Raw genomic sequence first — 18477 nt, forward strand, 5'->3', positions numbered from 1 at the left:
ATGCCCCACGTGATTTTATAAACCGCTATAAGGTCACCTCTCAGCCTCCAATGCTCCAGGGAAAACAGCCTGTTCAGCCTCTCCCTATAGCTCCCTCCAACCCTGGCAACATCCTTGTAAATCTTTTCTGAACCCTTTCAAGTTTCACATCTTTCCGATAGGAAGGAGACCAGAATTGCACGCAATATTCCAACAGTGGCCTAACCAATGACCTGTACAGCTGCAACATGACCTCCCAACTCCTGTACTCAATACTCTGACCAATAAAGGAAAGCTTTCCAAATGCTGCCTTCACTATCCTTTCTACCTGTGACTCCACTTTCAAGGAGCTATGAACCTGCATTCCAAGGTCTCTTTGTTCAGCAACACTCCCTAGGACCTTGCCATCAAGTGTATAAGTCTTGCTAAGATTTGCTTTCCCAAAATTCAGCACCTCGCATTTATCTGAATTAAACTCTATCTGCCACTTCTCAGCCCATCTGATCCAGATCCTGTTGTAATCTGAGGTAGCCTTCTTCGCTGTCCACTACAGCTCCAAGTTTGGTGTCATCTTCAAACTTACTAAACATACCTTTGATGCTCCCATCTAAATCATTTATATAAATGAAAAAAAGTAGAGGACCCACCACTGATCCACTGGTCACAGGCCTCCAGTCTGAAAAACAACCCTCCACCACCACCTCTGTCTACCTTTGAGCCAGTTCTGTATCCACATGGCTAGTTCTCCCTGTATTCCGTGAAATCTAACCTTGCTAACCAGTCTCCCATGAGGAACCTTGTCGAATGCCTTACTGAAGTCCATATAGATTGCATCTACCGCTCTACCCTCATCAATCCTCTTTGTTACTTCTTCAAAAAACTCAATCAAGTTTGGGTGACATGATTTCCCACACACAAAGCCATGTTGACTATCTCTAATCAGTCCTTGCCTTTCCAAGTACGTGTACATCCTGTCCCTCAGGAGTCCCTCCAACAACTTGCCCACCATCGATGTCAGGCTCACTGGTCTATAGTTCCCTGGCTTGTCCTTACCACCCTTACCACCCTTCTTAAACAGTGGCACCACGTTAGCCAACCTCCAGTCTTCCCTGCACCTCACCTGTGACCATTGATGATACAACTATCTCAGCAAGAGGGAGAAAGAGTGTGTCTGTGGAAGGGTACTGGTCGGTACGGCGGGAAAGAGTCCCAGCAATCACTTCCCTCGCTTTCCACAGAGTTCTCGGGTATACCTGATCAGGTCCTGGGGATTTATCCACCTTTATGCGCTTCAAGACATGCAGCACTTCGTCCTCTGTAATCTGGACATTTTTTAAGGTGTCACCATCTATTTCCATACATTCTATATCTTCCATATCCTTTTCCACAGTAAATACTGATGCAAAATACTCATTTAGTATCTCCCCCATTTTCTGCGGTTCCACATAAAGGCTGCCTTGCTGATCCTTGAGGGGCCCTATTCTCTCCCTAGTTACCCTTTTGTCCTTAATGTATTTGTAAAAACCCTTTGGATTCTCCTTAATCCTATTTGCCAAAGCTATCTCGTGTCTCCTTTTTGTCCTCTGATTTCCCTCTTAAGTATACTCCTACTTCGTTTATACTGTTCTAAGGATTCACTCAATCTATTCTGTCTATACCTGACATATGCTTCCTTCTTTTTCTTAATCAAACCCTCAATTTCTTTAGTCACCCAGCATTCCCTATACCTACCAGCCTTCCCTTTCACCCTGAAAGGAATATACTTTCTCTGGATTCTCATTATCTCATTTCTGAAGGCTTCCCATTTTCCATCCGTCCTTTTACCTGCGAACATCTGCCCCCAATCAGCTTTTGGAAGTTCTTGCCTAATACCGTCAAAATTGGCCTTTCTCCAATTTAGAACTTCAGCTTTTGAATCTGGTCTATCCTTTTCCATTAATAATTTAAATCCAGGAGAATTATGGTCACTGCCCCCAAAGTGCTCCCCCGCTGCCCTGCTGTATTTCCCAAGACTAGGTCAAGTTTTGCACCATCTCTAGTAGGTACATCCACATAAGTAATCAGAAAATTTTCTTGTATACACTTAACAAATTCCTTTCCATCTATACCCTTAACACTATGGCAGTCCCACTCTATGTCTGGAAACTTAAAATCCCCTACCATAACCACCGTATTATTCTAACAGATAGCTGAGATCTCCTTACAAATTTGTTTCTTGATTTCCCGCTATGAGGGGGTTTATAATACAAGCCCCGTAAGATGATCATCCCTTTCTTATTTCTCATTTCCACCCAGATAACTTCCCTGATGCATTCCCAGGGACATCTTGCCAAGTATAGCTGTAATGCTATACCTTCTCAAAAACACCACACCTCTGTTGCCCCCCTTTCTATCTTTCCAATAGCATTTGTATCCTGGAACATTAAGCTGCCAGTTCTGTCCATCCCTGAGCCACATTTCTGTAATTGCTATGATATCCTAGTACCATGTTCCGAACGATGCCCTGAGTTCATTTGTCTTCCCTGTTAGCCTCTTTCTTTGAAGTAAGTATAGTTTAATTTATCAGTCCTATCTTATTCTCTGCTTTGCTCCTGTGTGCCCCGACTGTTTTACTCACTCCTTTACCCAACTGTACCAGTCAGAGATTGATTCTTTCCTCATTATTTCCCTGGGTCCCACCCCCCACCCCACCCCACCTTAGTAGTTTAAATCCTCCCAAGCAGCTCTAGCAAATCTCTCTGCCAATGTATTATTCTCCTTCCAATTCAGGTGCAATCCGTCCTTCTTGTAAGGTCACTTCTATCCCAGAAGAGATTCCAATGATCCAAAAATGTGAATCCTTCTCCCTTGCACCAGCTCCTCAGTCACACATTCTTCTGCTCTATCCTCCTATTCCTGCCCTCACGAGCTCGTAGCACCAAGGGTAATCAGATATTACTACCTTCGAAGATCTCCTTTTTAAATTCCTGCCTCGTTTTCTATATTCTCCCTTCAGAATCTTATCCTTTTCCCTTCCTATGTCATTGGTTCCAATGTGTACAATGACCACCTGCTGAGCCCTCTGCCCCTTGAGAACATTCTGCACCCTCTGAGACATCCTTGACCCTGGCACCAAGGAGGCAACACACCATTCTGATATATTGCTGCTGGCTGCAGAAACATCTGTCTGCGCCTCTGACTAGAGAGTCTTTGATCACAATCGATCGCTTGGAACCTGATGTACCCCTCTTTACATTAGAACCGGTCTCAATACCAGAAACCTGGCTGTTCATGCTACGTTCCCCTGAGAGTCCATCATCCCCTACATTTTCCAAAACAGCATACTTATTTGAGACTGGGATAGCCGCAGAAGACGTCTGCACAACCTGCCTACCCCCTCTACTTCCCTGGAGTTAACCCAGTTACCTGACTATCTACATCTTTTCTCCCTTCCTATAACTACCATCCATCACACCCCCTAGCTCTTGTAAATTCCTCATAGCCTCTAATGGCCACTCCATTAGATCCATTCAATATGAGAGGATTCACAACCAAAGACACTTTCTGCAGACATAATCATCAGTAACATGGAAACTCTCCCTAAACTTCTACATCCAACAGGGAGAACATATCATTTTACTAAAGGCCATCTTTGCTCCTTCATAATCTACAGACTCAGAAAATAACACCATCTTTTTGCTCTACAAAACTTGCTCCAGGCTAATTTAATACTTATGGTTTATATCTTTTTGAAATTTAATCAAGAGACATATCTCAATAAAACATATCATCATGAAAGAATCCACTCTGCTTAGTACTGTAGACTTACAGCAAGGTTACACGTTAAAAGCTATGCATTTATCTGTTTCTGTGTTGAGAGAAAATGTTGGGCAGGAGTGCACCATTTGCAATAGTTGGTTGATTATTGACTAAAGCATTGCAAGGTAAAGATATGTTCCCTATCATCATCACTGCACGTCTAACCAAATGACGTTGCAATCTGTCATCAATCAGTACTTACTACTAGAAGTAGACCAATTAATTAGAAAATAACAGCATCCATTGTGTATTCACAGGCCAGCGGAGGTTATGGGAAGCTGTAAAACGAAGGAGAGCTGTATGCAAGCGTAAATCATGGATGAGCAAGGTATGCCTGTGGCTGTTGTACATGTGATTATTGTACCTGTGAAAAGGAATTTCTAAATGTGTCTTCTGTGGCAAAGCAGTTATCTCTAAAAGTTGGCTTTTGCTCGTTTTACATGTATTAAACATAAAACTAAATTTTTAATGCCATTTGCTCTCAATTTTACTTCAGACCATTGTAAAGGACCACATATTTGCCTTTTTTTGGACTATAAATTGAAATGAGATTTGACGGCAATATAGCTAAACTGCATGTAAATTTTGCAAATTGAGGGGAAAAAATAAAGTGTTGCACATTTTTAGCCACGTAAAGCAATGTTTGTTTTTGAAGAACAAGGAGCATACTTTGAGACAGAGTGGCACCAAGAGTCTTTGAGTTAAGGAAAATCTGCCTGTTGACAGTCTTCTGATTGGTTGAGTTGTGTGTGCTGGGCATGCAAACTGAACATATTGGTATTTGTGTCTCTGTGGGTCAAAAGACCGACAAACCAAAAAAGCATAAAAGAAAGCATTCTAACACAAAAAGACTTGGATCTACTAGATCAGCTATTAGGATCAAGTATGACCATCACTCTAATCATTGTTGAAATTAAAAGAAACAGAGATCTTCAGAATTTTGTCCCTCCTGTCTATACTTTTTTCCACCCATAATATCTCTGTCAAACCATCTGCTTTAATCATGAATGAGTGTGACTGTACCTGGGGTTTCTGATGCGATTGTTTGAGTCGGAAATTAGTGGATTAGAAATTCTTTCTTTCTCTGGTATTTGTTAAAGTTGAGTGTTTTACAATAAATAAGGTCAGAAGTCACACAACACCAACTTAAAGTCCAAAAGATTTATTGGTAATCATATAAATTTTTGGTGCACTGCCTCTTCATCAGGTAGCGCTATGAAAGCTTGTGATTTCAAATAAATCTGTTGGACTATAACCTGGTGTCGTATGACTTTTGATCTTGTTCACCCCAGTCTAACACCAACAAGTCCACATCTTGGTTACAATAAATAGTTATTTTGCATTAATAACAAAACTTGGTCTGAATTGCTTTCATCCTGAATAGCAATCTGTCAAGCGAATTGATCATCATGGTGATGAAATGTGCGCATTGTGGGCATGGTCAGCATTTGTTGCCTATTTCAAATGGCCCTTGGAACTCCCTCTTCATCTGTTGGGACTGACGCACCATAATTAAAATTCTGCAGTGTTAGTTCTCATGTAGTCAGGGGAAGTTGATGGTGTAGCAATAATGTCATTGGCCTAGTAATCCAAAAACCCAGGCCAATACTCTGGAGACTTGTGTGTAAATGAATTCAATTAATAAATTTATGGGCGGCACGGTGGCACAGTGGTTAGCACTGCTGCCTCACAGCGCCAGAGACCTGGGTTCAATTCCCGCCTCAGGCGACTGACTGTCTGGAGTTTGCACATTCTCCCCGTGTCTGCGTGGGTTTCCTCCGGGTGCTCTGGTTTCCTCCCACAGTCCAAAAATGTGCAGGTCAGGTGAATTGGCCATGCTAAATTGCCCTTAGTGTTAGGTGCAGGGGTAAATGTAGGGGAATGGGTCTGGGTGGGTTGTGCTTCGGCGGGTCGGTGTGGACTTGTTAGGCCGAAGGGCCTGTTTCCACACTGTAAAGTAATCTAATCTAATCTAATAAATCTGAAAAAACAAAGCTGGCCATTGTAACATTGTATTGTTTTCAAAACCAACCTGTTCCACTAATGCTGTCTAGGGAAGGGAATCTGATGTCCCCATCTGATCTGACTCCAGGTGAAAGCAATGTGAAATGGCATCACAAGCCACTCGTTTCAAAGGCCGTTTTAAATGGGCAACAAATGCTCACTTTGCCTCCAATGCGCTCATTCCATGACCGAGATTTTTTAAAAAGCAATTGTACCTTACCACCACTTCCGACAACTCTGACGAGTTGCTAAATGACCCGACTTCTCATTCAACATCCAATACTGGATGAGCAGAAATTTCCTCCAGTTAGTTTTATTTTTTGGTCTTGTGCTCTGATCACTAACTCCTCCCCATATCATGGGGAATGTCACCCTGCTAAAACCTTGGTACCATTTTGACCCCAAGGTGACCTTTTGACTAACTATATTCACACTCTTTCAAAAACACTGTATTCTACCTCCTGTAACATTACCCAACTCTGTCCTGGTTTCAGCTCATTTCTGCTGCAAAACATACTCTTTGCTGATAGACTAGCTTATGCTTATTCAAAAGCATTCCAAGATGGATCTTCCACATTCCAACCTTAGTGAGCTTGAGTTCATCCAAAACTTTGATTCCTATGTCCTTAGTCTCACAAATATTCACCAATCATTCCAGTCCTCCCTGATCTATTCGCAGCTGGTTGAGCAATTTCTTGATTTTAAAATTCTCATCTTTGTTTTCAAATCCCTTTATAACCTATCCTTCCCTGTCATTGTAATCTTGATTCTCACAGCTGCTTGAGATATCTATGTTTATTTATTTTTGGCTTTCTGAGGAAGATAAAATTGATATTTTTAAAAAAGCAACATAAGAGGATGGATTTTTGCAAGTAAAATGTTCACAACTTGAAACATATCTAGGAAATGATCATCTAGTCAAAATGCTACAGCACTATCTTGTATAGTTTCCAAATTCATGTTGAAGCTTTAAGATTAGCACAGCATGTCTTTGGTAATATAAATGACCCATTGATTAGGTTGACTAACCTGGTGCCGTTGCAATAAAGCTTTCATTGAATTATTTTAACGATCAGTGATTTCCTTTTGAAAAGGGAAGGCTTCACTGCCATGACAGCTGTGATTTGCATAGACCTGTAAAAATTAACAATGAGAAACTGATTTGAATTGGAAATATCAAAACATATGTAATTGGACTCCCACGTCTGTATATTGAGTCCCACTTCTGCGTCCAGATGACTTCTTCGTAAATTCACTTTGACTTTTTCTGAGATTCAATTGTCATTCTTGGTTTGAGATTGAAGTATCATTTGCTTGGTAGCTGATTTACATTGGAAGTGATTCACAAATCTCCTTATTGTTGTTCAGGATTATACTATACATAATTCACCAATTTAACAAAAAGACATGGATGAACAGAACTTTGTGAGAAGCTATTATTTAAATTCTTTAATGATATCAGGCAATGATATAGAACATTTGTTTGTTGACTGATGAATAATGAGGTATTCAGTTAGTTAAAAGAGATTGGCTTTTATTCTAATGTTCTTCCTCAAATGTTGTCAGTGAAGCAGTTCTCAACTACAGTGGACCATTGGCTGTAAATGAGTGCCATCTCCTACAGATTACTGTTTTATATGCTGTTGCATTGTTTTGGAGGGAAAAAAAGGCAAAACAACAGCACTTTTCAAAGGGAGAAGAACAGACAAAGGAAGCATATGCTGAGATCAGTGCAGGGGAGAGAGAGAGAAAAACAAACCCACATTGCTAACGTACAGAGTTAGCAGTTAGTGCCTTTGCTGTTGAATTCATGTATAGCTGGACATCAGAGTGTGTCTGGGAAAATTAAAAAACAGTGAACTTCACAACTGATCTTGGAGGAACCTGTCTGGGAGCGGTCACAGCACAGAAGCAGAGAAGTGGATTTTAAGCACGGCCTTAAAATAAATCTGCAATAGTATGTTTTAATGAGCTATGTCTTTTGATTAAACTTAAAATATAAGCAATAAGTATTCATTTAACCTGGAACAGTGTTTTGTAGAGGAGTAAGATAGTGCTATTTTCTGGGTCTGTAGACCGAAAGAAGCAAAAATGGCCATTCGTAGAGTGATATGCTCTTCTTGTTGGATGTGGGAGTTTAAAGAGAGTTCACGGGTTACTGAGGATTATATCTGCAATAAATGCCGTTGGTTGCGAATCCTATCAGATCGAATGGATCGGTTGGAGAGGCAGTTAGAGGCAATGAGGAATTTACTAGAACAAGGGGATGTGAAGGATGGCAGTTATAGAAAGGGAAGAAAGTCCCAGATGCAGTCACATAGATGGGTTAACTTCAGGAAAAGTAAGAGAGGTAGGCAAGTAGTGTAGGAGTCTTCTGTGACTATCCCCATTTCAAAAAAGCATGCTGTTTTGGAAAACGTAGGAGCTGATAGATTCTCAGGGGAATGTAGCACGAGCAGCCAAGTTTCTGGTATTGAGACTGGCTCTAATGTAATGAGAGATATATCAGGTTCCAAGTGATCAACTGTGTTAGGGGACTCTCTCTAGTTTGAGGTACAGACAGACGTTTCTGTGGCGAGCAGTAAAAAAAATAAGAATGGTGTGTTGCTTCCCTGGTGCCAGGATCAAGGATGTCTCGGAGGGTGCAGAATGTTCTCAAGGGGGAGAGGGGTCAGCAGGAGGTCATTGTGCGCATTGGAACCAACGATACAGGAAGGGAAAAGGTTGAGATTCTGAAGGGAGAATACAGAGAGTTAGGTAAGAATTTAAAAAGGAGGTCCTCGAGAGTAGTAATATCTGGATTACTCCCGGTACTATGAGCTAGTGAGGGCAGGAATAGGAGGATAGAGCTGATGAATGCATGGCTGAGGAGCTGGTATATGGGAGAAGGATGCACATTTTTGGATCATTGGAACCTGTTTTGGGGAAGAACCTGTACAAGAAGGACGTGTTGCACCTAAATTGGAAGGGGACTAAAATACTGGCAGGGAGATGTGTTAGAGCTGCTCAGGAGCATTTAAACTTGTAAGGTGGAGGGGTGGGGGGGAGAGCTGGGACCCAGGAATAGAGTGAGGAAAGATTTCAATCTGAGACTGGTACAGTCGAGAACAAAGGCGAGTCAAACAATCAGGACAGCAAGGGGACAAAGCAGAGAACAAGGGAGGACTAATAAATTAAACTGTATTTATTTCAATGCAAGGGGCCTAACAGGGAAGGAAGATGAACTCAGGGCATGGTTAGGAACATGGGACTGGGATCTCTGGATCAGTGGTGCTGGAAGACCACAGCAATTCAGGCAGCATCCGAGGACAGGCAAAATCGACGTTTCGGGCAAAAGCCCTTCATCAGGAATGAAGGGCTTTTGCCCGAAACGACGATTTTGCCTGTCCTCGGATGCTGCCTGAATTGCTGTGCTCTTCCAGCACCACTGATCCAGAATCTGGTTTCCAGCATCTGCAGTCATTGTTTTTACCACATGGGACTGGGATACCATAGCAAGTAGAGAAATGTGGCTCCGGAATGGACAGGACAGACAGCTTAATGTTCCAGGATACAAATGCTACAGGAAGGACAGAAAGGGAGGCGAGAGTAGAGGGGGAGTGGCGTTTTTGATAAGGGATAGCATTTCAGCTATGCTGAGGGAGGATATTCCTGGAAGTACATCCAGGGACGTTATTTTGGTGGAACTGAGAAATAAAAAAGGGATGATTACCTTTTTGGGATTATATTAATGACCCCCTAATAGTCAGAGGGAAATTGAGAAACAAACTTGGAAGGAGATCTCTGTTATTGTAAGAATAATAGGGTGGTTATGGTAGGGGATTTTAACTTTCCAAACATAGACTGGGACTGCCATAGTGTCAAGGGTTTAAATGGAGAGGAATTTGTGTGTACAAGAAAAGTTTCTGATTACTTATGTGGATGTACCTACTAGAGAAAGTGCAAAACTTGACCTCGTCTTGGGAAATAAGGCAGGGCAGGTGACTGAGGTGTCAGTGGGGGAGCACTTTGGGACCAGCAACCATAACTCTATTAGATTTAAAATAGTGATGGAAAAAGATAGACAGACCAGATCTAAAAGTTGAAGTTCTAAACTGGAGGAAGGCCATTTTGATGGTATTAGGCAAGAATTTTCATAAGCTGATTGGGCGCAGATATTTGCAGGTAAAGGGAAAATGAGAAGCCTTCAGAAATGAGATAACGAGTGACCAGAGAAAGTATATTCCTGTCAGGGTGAAAGGAAAGGCTGGTAGGTACGGGGAATGCTGGACGACTAAAGAAATTAAGGATTTGGCTAAGAAAATGAAGGAAGCATGTGTCGGGATAGACAGGATAGATTGAATGAATCCTTAGAAGAATATAAAGGCAGTAGGAGTATAATTAAGAGAGAAATCAGGAGGGCAAAAAGGGGACGTGAGAGAGCTTTGGCAAATAGAGATAAGGAGAATCCAAAGGGCTTTTACAAATACATTAAGGACAAAAGGGTAACAAGGGAGAGAATAGGGCTGAAAATGTGTTGCTGGAAAAGTGCAGCAGGTCAGGCAGCATCCAAGGAACAGGAGAATCGACGTTTCGGGCATAAGCCCTTCTTCAGGAATGAGGAAAGTGTGTCCAGCAGGCTAAGATAACAGGTAGGGAGGAGGGACTTGGGGGAGGGGCGTTGGAAATGTGATAGGTGGAAGGAGGTCAAGGTGAGGGTGATAGGCCGGAGTGGGGTGGGGGCGGAGAGGTCAGGAAGAAGATTGCAGGTTAGGAAGGCGGTGCTGAGTTCGAGGGATTTGACTGAGACAAGGTGGGGGGAGGGGAAATGAGGAAACTGGAGAAATCCGAGTTCATCCCTTGTGGTTGGAGGGTTCCGAGGCGGAAGATGAGGCGCTCTTCCTCCAACCGTCGTGTTGCTATGGTCTGGCGATGGAGGAGTCCAAGGACCTGCATGTCCTTGGTGGAGTGGGAGGGGGAGTTGAAGTGTTGAGCCACGGGGTGGTTGGTTGGTTGGTCCGGGTGTCCCAGAGGTGTTCTCTGAACCGTTCCGCAAGTAGGCGGCCTGTCTCCCCAATATAGAGGAGGCCACATCGGGTGCAGCGGATGCAATAGATAATGTGTGTGGAGGTGCAGGTGAATTTGTGGCGGATATGGAAGTATCCCTTGGGGGGAGGTGTGGGCGCAAGTTTTGCATTTCTTGCGGTTGCAGGGGAAGGTGCCGGGAGTGGAGGTTGGGTTGGTGGGGGGTGTGGACCTGACGAGGGAGTCACGGAGGGAGTGGTCTTTTTGGAACGCTGATAGGGGAGGGGAGGAAAATATATCCCTGGTGGTGGGGTCCGTTTGGAGGTGGCGGAAATGACGGCGGATGATCCGCTGTACATGGAGGTTGGTGGGGTGGTAGGTGAGGACCAGTGGGGTTCTGTCATGGTGGCGGTTGGCGGGGCGGGGCTCATGGGCGGAGGAGCGGGAAGTGGAGGGCATCGTCGACCACGTCTGGGGGAAAATTGCGGTCCTTGAAGAAGGAGGACATCTGGGTTGTACGGATTTGGAACTGGTCCTCCTGGGAGCAGATGCGGCAGAGACGAAGGAATTGGGAATATGGGATGGCGTTTTTACAGGGGCAGGGTGGGAGGAGGTATAGTCTAGGTAGCTGTGGGAGTCAGTCGGTTTATAGTAATTGTCCGTGTTGATTTGGTCGCCCGAGATAGAAATGGAAAGGTCTAGGAAGGGGAGGGAGGAGTCTGAGACGGTCCAGGTGAATTTGAGGTCGGGGTGGAAGGTGTTAGTAAAGTGGATGAACTGTTCAACTTCCTCGTGGGAGCACGAGGTAGCGCCGATACAGTCATCGATGTAGCGGAGGAAAAGGTGGGGGGTGGTGCCAGTGTAGCTGCGGAAGATGGACTGTTCCACATATCCTACGAAGAGGCAGGCATAGCTGGGGCCCATGCGGGTGCCCATGGCTACTCCTTTGGTTTGGAGGAAGTGGGAGGATTGGAAAGAGAAGTTGTTCAGGGTGAGGACCAGTTCAGTCAGTCGAAGGAGGGTGTCAGTGGAAGGGTGCTGGTTGGTACGGCGGGAAAGGAAGAAGCGGAGGGCTTTGAGTCCTTCGTGATGTGGGATAGAGGTGTACAGGGACTGGATGTCCATGGTGAAGATAAGGCGTTGGGGACCGGGGAAGCGAAAATCATGGAGGAGGTGGAGGGCGTGGGTGGTGTCCGGAACGTAGGTGGGGAGTTCTGGGACTAAGAGGGGACAGGACCGTGTTGAGGTATGCAGAGAATAGGGCCCCTCAAAGATCAGCAAAGCGGCCTTTGTATGGAACAGCAGAAAATGGGGGAGATACTAAACAAGTATTTTGCATCAGTATTTACTGTGGAAAAAGGACATGGAAGATATAGAATGTAGGGAAATAGATGGTGACATATTGCAAAATGTCCGTATTACAGAGGAGGAAGTGCTGCATCTCTTGAAACACATAAAAGTGGATAAATCCCCAGGACCTGATCAGGTGTACCCCAGAACGTGATCAGGTGTACCCCAGAACTCTGTGAGAAGCTAGGAAAGTGATTGCTGAGCTTGCTGAGATATTTGTGTCATCGATAGGCACAGGTGAGGTGCCGGAAGACTGGAGGTTAGCTAACGTGGTACCACTGCTTGAGAAAGGTGGTAAGGACAAGCCAGGGAACTATGGACCAATGAGCCTGATGTCAGTGGTGGGCAAGTTATTGGAGGGAATCCTGAGGGACAGGATGTACATGTATTTGGAAAAGCAAGGACTGATTAGGGATAGTCAACATGGCTTTACGTGTGGGAAATCATGTCTCACAAACTTGATTGGGTTTTTTTGAAGAAGTAACAAAGAGGGTTGATGAGGGCAGAGCAGTAGATGTGATCTATATGGACTTCAGTAAGGTGTTTGATAAGGTTCCCCATGGGAGACCGGTTAGCAAGGTTAGATCTCATGGAGTACAGGGAGAACTCGCCATTTGGATACAGAACTGGCTCAAAGGTAGAACTCAGAGGGTGGTGGTGGAGGGTTGGTTTTCAGACTGGAGGCCTGTGACCAGTGGAGTGCCAGAAGGATTGGTGCTGAATCCACTACTTTTCGTCATTTATATAAATGATTTGGATGTGAGCATAAGAGGTATAGTTAGTAGGTTTGCAGATGACACCAAAATTGGAGGTGTAGTGGACAGTGAAGAAGGTTACCTCCGGTTACAACAGAATCTTGATCAGATGGGCCAATGGGCTGAGAAGTGGCAGATGGAGTTTAATTCAGATAAATGTGAGGTACTGCATTTTGGGAAAGCAAATCTTAGCAGGACTTATACACTTAATGGCAAGGTCCTAGGGAGTGTTGCTGAAAAAAAAGACCTTGGAGTGCAGATTCATAGCTCCTTGAAAGTGGAGTCGCAGGTAGACAGGATAGTGAAGAAAGTATTTGGAATGCTTTCCTTTATTGGTCAGAGTATTGAGTACTGGAGTTGGGAGGTCATGTTGCAGCTGTACAGAATGTTGGTTAGGCCACTGTTGGAATATTTCATGCAATTCTGGTCTCCTTCCTATTGGAAAGATGTTTTGAAACTTGAAAGGGTTCAGAAAAGATTTACAAAGATGTTGCCAGGGTTGAGGATTTGAACTAAAGGGAGAGGCTGAACAGTCGGAGGCTGAGGGGTGACCTTATAGAGGTTTATAAAATCATAAGGGGCATGGATAGGATAAATAGACAAAGTATTTTCCCTGGGGTCAGGGAGTCCAGAACCAGAGGACATAGGTTTAGGGTGAGAGTGGAAAGATATAAAAGAAACCTAAGGGGGAACTTTTCCACTCATAGGGTGGTACATATATGGAATGAGCTGCCAGAGGAAGTGGTGGAGACTAATACAATTGCAACATTCAAAAGGCATCTGGATGGGTATATGAATAGGAAGGGTTTGGAGGGACATGGGCCAGGTGCTGGCATGTGGGACTAGATTGGGTTGGGGTATCTGGTTGGCATGATCGAGTTGGATCGAGGGGTCTGTTTCTATGCTGTACATCTCTATGACTCTGACTCTGTATGTCATACTGCTGAACATTCTCGAGGATCTTTTTTCATAGCCTAACTGGATACTGGGCAACTGCAAAATACAATTTACCCAAATTGGATCAGTATTCAAAGATTTGCTAGTGTTAGCTAAATAAATAGAAGATGCAGAGAACGTCTGGCTGATATTTTTGTGAGGCTTCTGCTTTACTCTTAAACTTTGTTTGAGAGTGGGCTTGTGTTGCGGAGAGAGCTCCTTGTATGCCTGTAAATGTGGGCACTTAGACCAGATTTTTACATTGGAGGGGGCAAACAGAAACCAATTAAGCTTTTTGGATTTTCCTTTAATTGAAATGAATGTAGGTTTTCTCTCCAAATAACGTTACAGGGTTAAGATTGGAAATAGGTTTCAGACACCCAAGGCAATCAACACTCGTTTCTTCTTGAGGAAGTGTGTTTGTCAAGCTTGCTACTGCACTACACCACAGAGTAACAAGATGTCACAGGGGAATAGGACACCTGACACCATGAGGGCCAGGAGGGGCATCCCTTTCCTGGAGGAGGTAATCTTTTTGTGCAGTGCTGGCAACTTTGTTCAGTTGCATCTCTGCCTTGAGTTCATCCTTTCTTGTCTCTTGCTCCTGCTTCTCCCCAGTGAGTGCTCCTGTCCAGGCCCTCATTATACTGGAGGTTCATCGGGCAGGAGGGTCAGGTTATGAAGGGTGCAGTAGACCATCACAGTGACAAAGGCCCTTGCAGGAAGGCATGCAGAGCACCAGCTATCCAGTCCAACCACTGACCCAAGGGCATCTCAGTCTGCAGTGGTTATCAGTGGTGAAGTTGGAGGAAGGGTCACTGGACCTGAAATGTTAACTTTGATTTCTCTTCACAGATGCTACCAGACCTGCTGAGCTTTTCCAGCACCTTCTGTTTTTGTTTGTGAGTAGTGAGGGTGGTGTGTATTGTTTGAAGAGGGTTTCTGTTACTTGAATAGTGCACTGATGCAAAACCACTTGTGCGATTTTGCGAAGTTGTGGAGCTGATAAGAGCATGGAGAGATTGCAAACTGGTTTGTATCTAAAGGAAACAGAGTCAATTTGCAAACACATGTATTATGTGTTGGAGTAAGCCAGTCTACTAAATGAGTTTGCTATGGCATTCATTAACATGTCTGGTCTGATGACTCCATGTTAACCTTTCACCCCTTCTATCTTCTTTGAGCTTAAAGTAGATAACTGCTTTTTAAGGAAGATAATTCAGAGAGCGAGTTTTGACTGTCTAAAAGAATAAAATTTCTTTTCATTTCTGTCTGAAATAGGCAACGTTTGAATACTTTGATTTGATTTATTATTGTCACACGTGCCCAGATACAATGGAAAATTTTGTTTTGCATGCAGTACAGACAGATCATATCATACAAATTGCATGGGGGTAATAGAACAAATCGAGGAATACAGTATTATAGCTGTAGAGAGGGTGGACAGAGTGAAATCATCATTAAATTTAATATTTGAGGGATCCATTCTGAAATCGAATAACAGCAGGAAAGAAGTTGTTCTTGAACATGTAGCGGTACATTTGTTTAAACTTTTGTATCTTCTGCCCGACAAAAGGTGTTGGAAGAGATTGTAAACGAGGGTGGGAGGGGTCTTTGATTATGTTGAATAGTCAGTGGGAATTAGAGGAACAAATATGCAGGGAGATTGAGGAGACTTGCAGGAGCAATAGGGTTGTCATAATAGGGGATTTTAATTTTCATAACATAGACTGGAACTACTGTGGTATTAAAGGCTTAGATGGGGTGGAATTTGTTCAGTGTGTTCAGCAGTTTCTTCAAGCAGTATGTAGAGGGTCCTACTTGGGAAGAAACAAAACGTTACCTACTCTTAGGAAATAGGACAGGGCAGGTGACTGATGTTATAATGGTAGAGCACTTTGGGACCAGACCAGTGACCATAATTCTATTAATTTTAAAATAATTAGGGAGGGGGGCAAATCTGGTCCATAGGTTCAAGTTCTGAAATGGAGCAAGGCAAATTTTGATGGAATTAAACAGGAGCTTGCGGGGTTGATTGGAGTAATTTGTTTGCAGGCAAAGAGACCTCCAGCAAGTGGGAAACTTTTAAAAGTGTGATAGCTAGAGTTCAGGGTCTATATGTTCTTGAGAGTGAAGGGCAAAGTTGGCAGGAGTAGGGACCCTGGATGAAACGAAATACTGAGGCTTTGACCACGAAAAAAAGGAGGAATGGCTCAGGTACAGGCAGCTGATATACCTGGAGTTATATAAGGGGGTTTACTGAAAAATGCTGGAAATGTGTTGCTGGAAAAGCGCAGCAGGTCAGGCAGCATCCAGGGAACAGGAGAATCGACGTTTCGGGCATAAGCCCTTCTTCAGGATTCCTGAAGAAGGGCTTATGCCCGAAACGTCGATTCTCCTGTTCCCTGGATGCTGCCTGACCTGCTGCGCTTTTCCAGCAACACATTTCCAGCTCTGATCTCCAGCATCTGCAGACCTCACTCTCTCCTTTACTGAAAAAAGGAAATGAGGAAGGCAAAAATGGGCATGAGATAGCTATGATTGAGAAGATTTGGGTGAATCCAAAGAGATTAAGCATATTAAAGGAAAACAAATACTTAGAGAGAGAATAGAACCCCCCCCCCCCCCCGGACCAAAGTAGACATGTATGTGTGGGACTGCAGAAGATGGGTGAGTTCTTCAGTGAATATTTCTCCTTTGTCTTTAATGTGGAGAAAGGCATGAAGGCTTGGGAACTTGGGGGAAGTTGGTGGTGTTATCTTGGGGATATTCCATCTCCCAGCTGAAGAGATATTGGACGTATTAGAATGTATGAAGGTGGATAAATCTCCAGGTCCTGACCAAATATATCCAAGAACCCTGCCAGAGGCAGAGAAGAAACTCCAGGGCCTTGGCTGATATATTTGCATCATCATTGGTCACAAGGAGCTGGATGACTGGGGGTTTGCGAATGTTGTGTCCTTATTCAAGAAGGGCTGTGAAGAAAAACCTGGGAACTATAGATTGGTAAGCCTAACATCTGTGGTAAGTAAGTTGCTGGAGAAGATTCTGAACCATAAGATATACATGCATTTGGAAAGACAGGGTTTAATTAGGAATAGTCAGCGTGACTTTGTGAGAGAGCATGCCTCTCAAATTAAAGGTATTTGATGAATTGGCCAGGAAGATTGATGAGGGCAGGGCGATAGCTGTAGTCTGTATGGATTTTAGTAAGGTCTTTAGTAACGTTCCACCTGGTAGGCTGCTCTGGAAGGTTAGGCCACATGGAATTCTGGGAGAACTGGCAGATTGGATACACAATTAGCTTGATGGTAGGAAGCAGAGAGTGATTGTGGAAAGATCCTTGTCGAGCTGGAGCTGTGTGACTGGTGCTGGGCCCATTCCTATTTGTTATCTATATCAATATTTTGGATGAGAATGTATGGGGCATGATTAGCAATTTTGCTGATGATACTGATATGGGCGACATTGTGGACAATGAAGAAGGTTATCAGAAATTGTAGTAGAACATTGATCAGCGGGGGAAGTGGGTCGAGAAATGGCATATGGAGTTTAATATTGATAAGTGTGAGGTGTTGCATTTTGGAAAGTCAAATCAAGGTAGGAGTTTCATGATGAGTGGTAGGGCTTTAAGGAATGGAACAGAGGGATGTTGGGATTCAGGTGCATGGTTCTCTGAAAGTGGAGTCACTGGTAGACAGGGTAGTGGAGAAGATTTTGGCGCACTGGCCTTCATCAATCAGGGCATTAAGTGCAGAAGTTGGGAAATTACGTTGCAGTAATACAAGATGTTGGTGAGGTCACATTTGACTTAATGTGTTCAATTTTGATCACCTTGCTATAGGAAGGATGTTATTAAACTGGAAAGAGTGCACAAGAAATTTACAAGGATGTTGCAAGGACTTGAGGGACTGAATTATAGAGAGAGGTTGGACAAGCTGTGACTTCAGAGTGTAGGAGACTGAGGGGGGATCTTGTATGAGATCATTTGAGACATGGATAGAGTGAATGCACTTGGTCTTTTTCCCAAGGTTGGGGAATTAAGGACTAGAGGGCATCATTTTAAGGTAAGAGGAGAAAGAATAAAAGGGAAGCTGAAGGGCAACTTTTTTTACACAGATGGTGGTACACATATGGAATGAGCTGAGAGTGCAAGTGGTTGAGGTGGGTACATTAACAACATTTAAAAAACATTTGGACAAATACATGGATAGAAAGCTTTAGAAGGTTAAGGGCCAAGTATAGAGAAATAGGGTTAGCATGGATGGATATTTTGGTCAGCATGGACCAGTTTGGGCCTGTTTCCATGCTGTAGGACTCCATGGTTCCATGTTGGCTGCCTTCCTGAGGCAGTGAGAAGTCAATGGATGGGAGGTTGGCTTGCATGATGGACTGGCTGTGTTCACTCTCTGTAGTTTCTTATAGTCCTGGGCAAAGCAGTTGCCATGCTAAACCATGAGTACATCTGTATAAAATAACTTCTGTGGTGCAACTAAAAAAAAGTAAGAGTCTTGATTTCTGAACAGTGACCTCCAGTTTTAGATTCTTCCACAAAAGGAAACATCTTTTGTAGATATACCCTGTGAAGACCCCTCAGAATCTTGTATGACTGAATCAAATCATCTCTTACTCTTCTAAGCTTCAGCAGATA

General features: G+C 43.6%; 1 protein-coding gene across 9 annotated transcripts in view; it reads left to right on the forward strand.

Annotated features, from left to right (window-relative positions):
• The window catches only part of tnk2b (tyrosine kinase, non-receptor, 2b), a 298847-nt gene that overhangs the window by 177623 nt on the left and 102747 nt on the right, over window positions 1-18477 (forward strand). For all 9 annotated transcript variants that reach the window (XM_087993487.1, XM_087993482.1, XM_087993479.1 and 6 more), the window contains one exon: window positions 4035-4105. In XM_087993487.1, the coding sequence (XP_087849613.1) occupies window positions 4035-4105 (71 nt within the window). The remainder of the gene's footprint in view (window positions 1-4034; window positions 4106-18477) is intronic.

The sequence above is a fragment of the Chiloscyllium plagiosum genome, unplaced genomic scaffold (genome assembly GCF_037043375.1).
Source record: "Chiloscyllium plagiosum isolate Xiang-an unplaced genomic scaffold, Cpla_swu_hap1 HiC_scaffold_13, whole genome shotgun sequence".
Taxonomy (NCBI): domain Eukaryota; kingdom Metazoa; phylum Chordata; class Chondrichthyes; order Orectolobiformes; family Hemiscylliidae; genus Chiloscyllium; species Chiloscyllium plagiosum.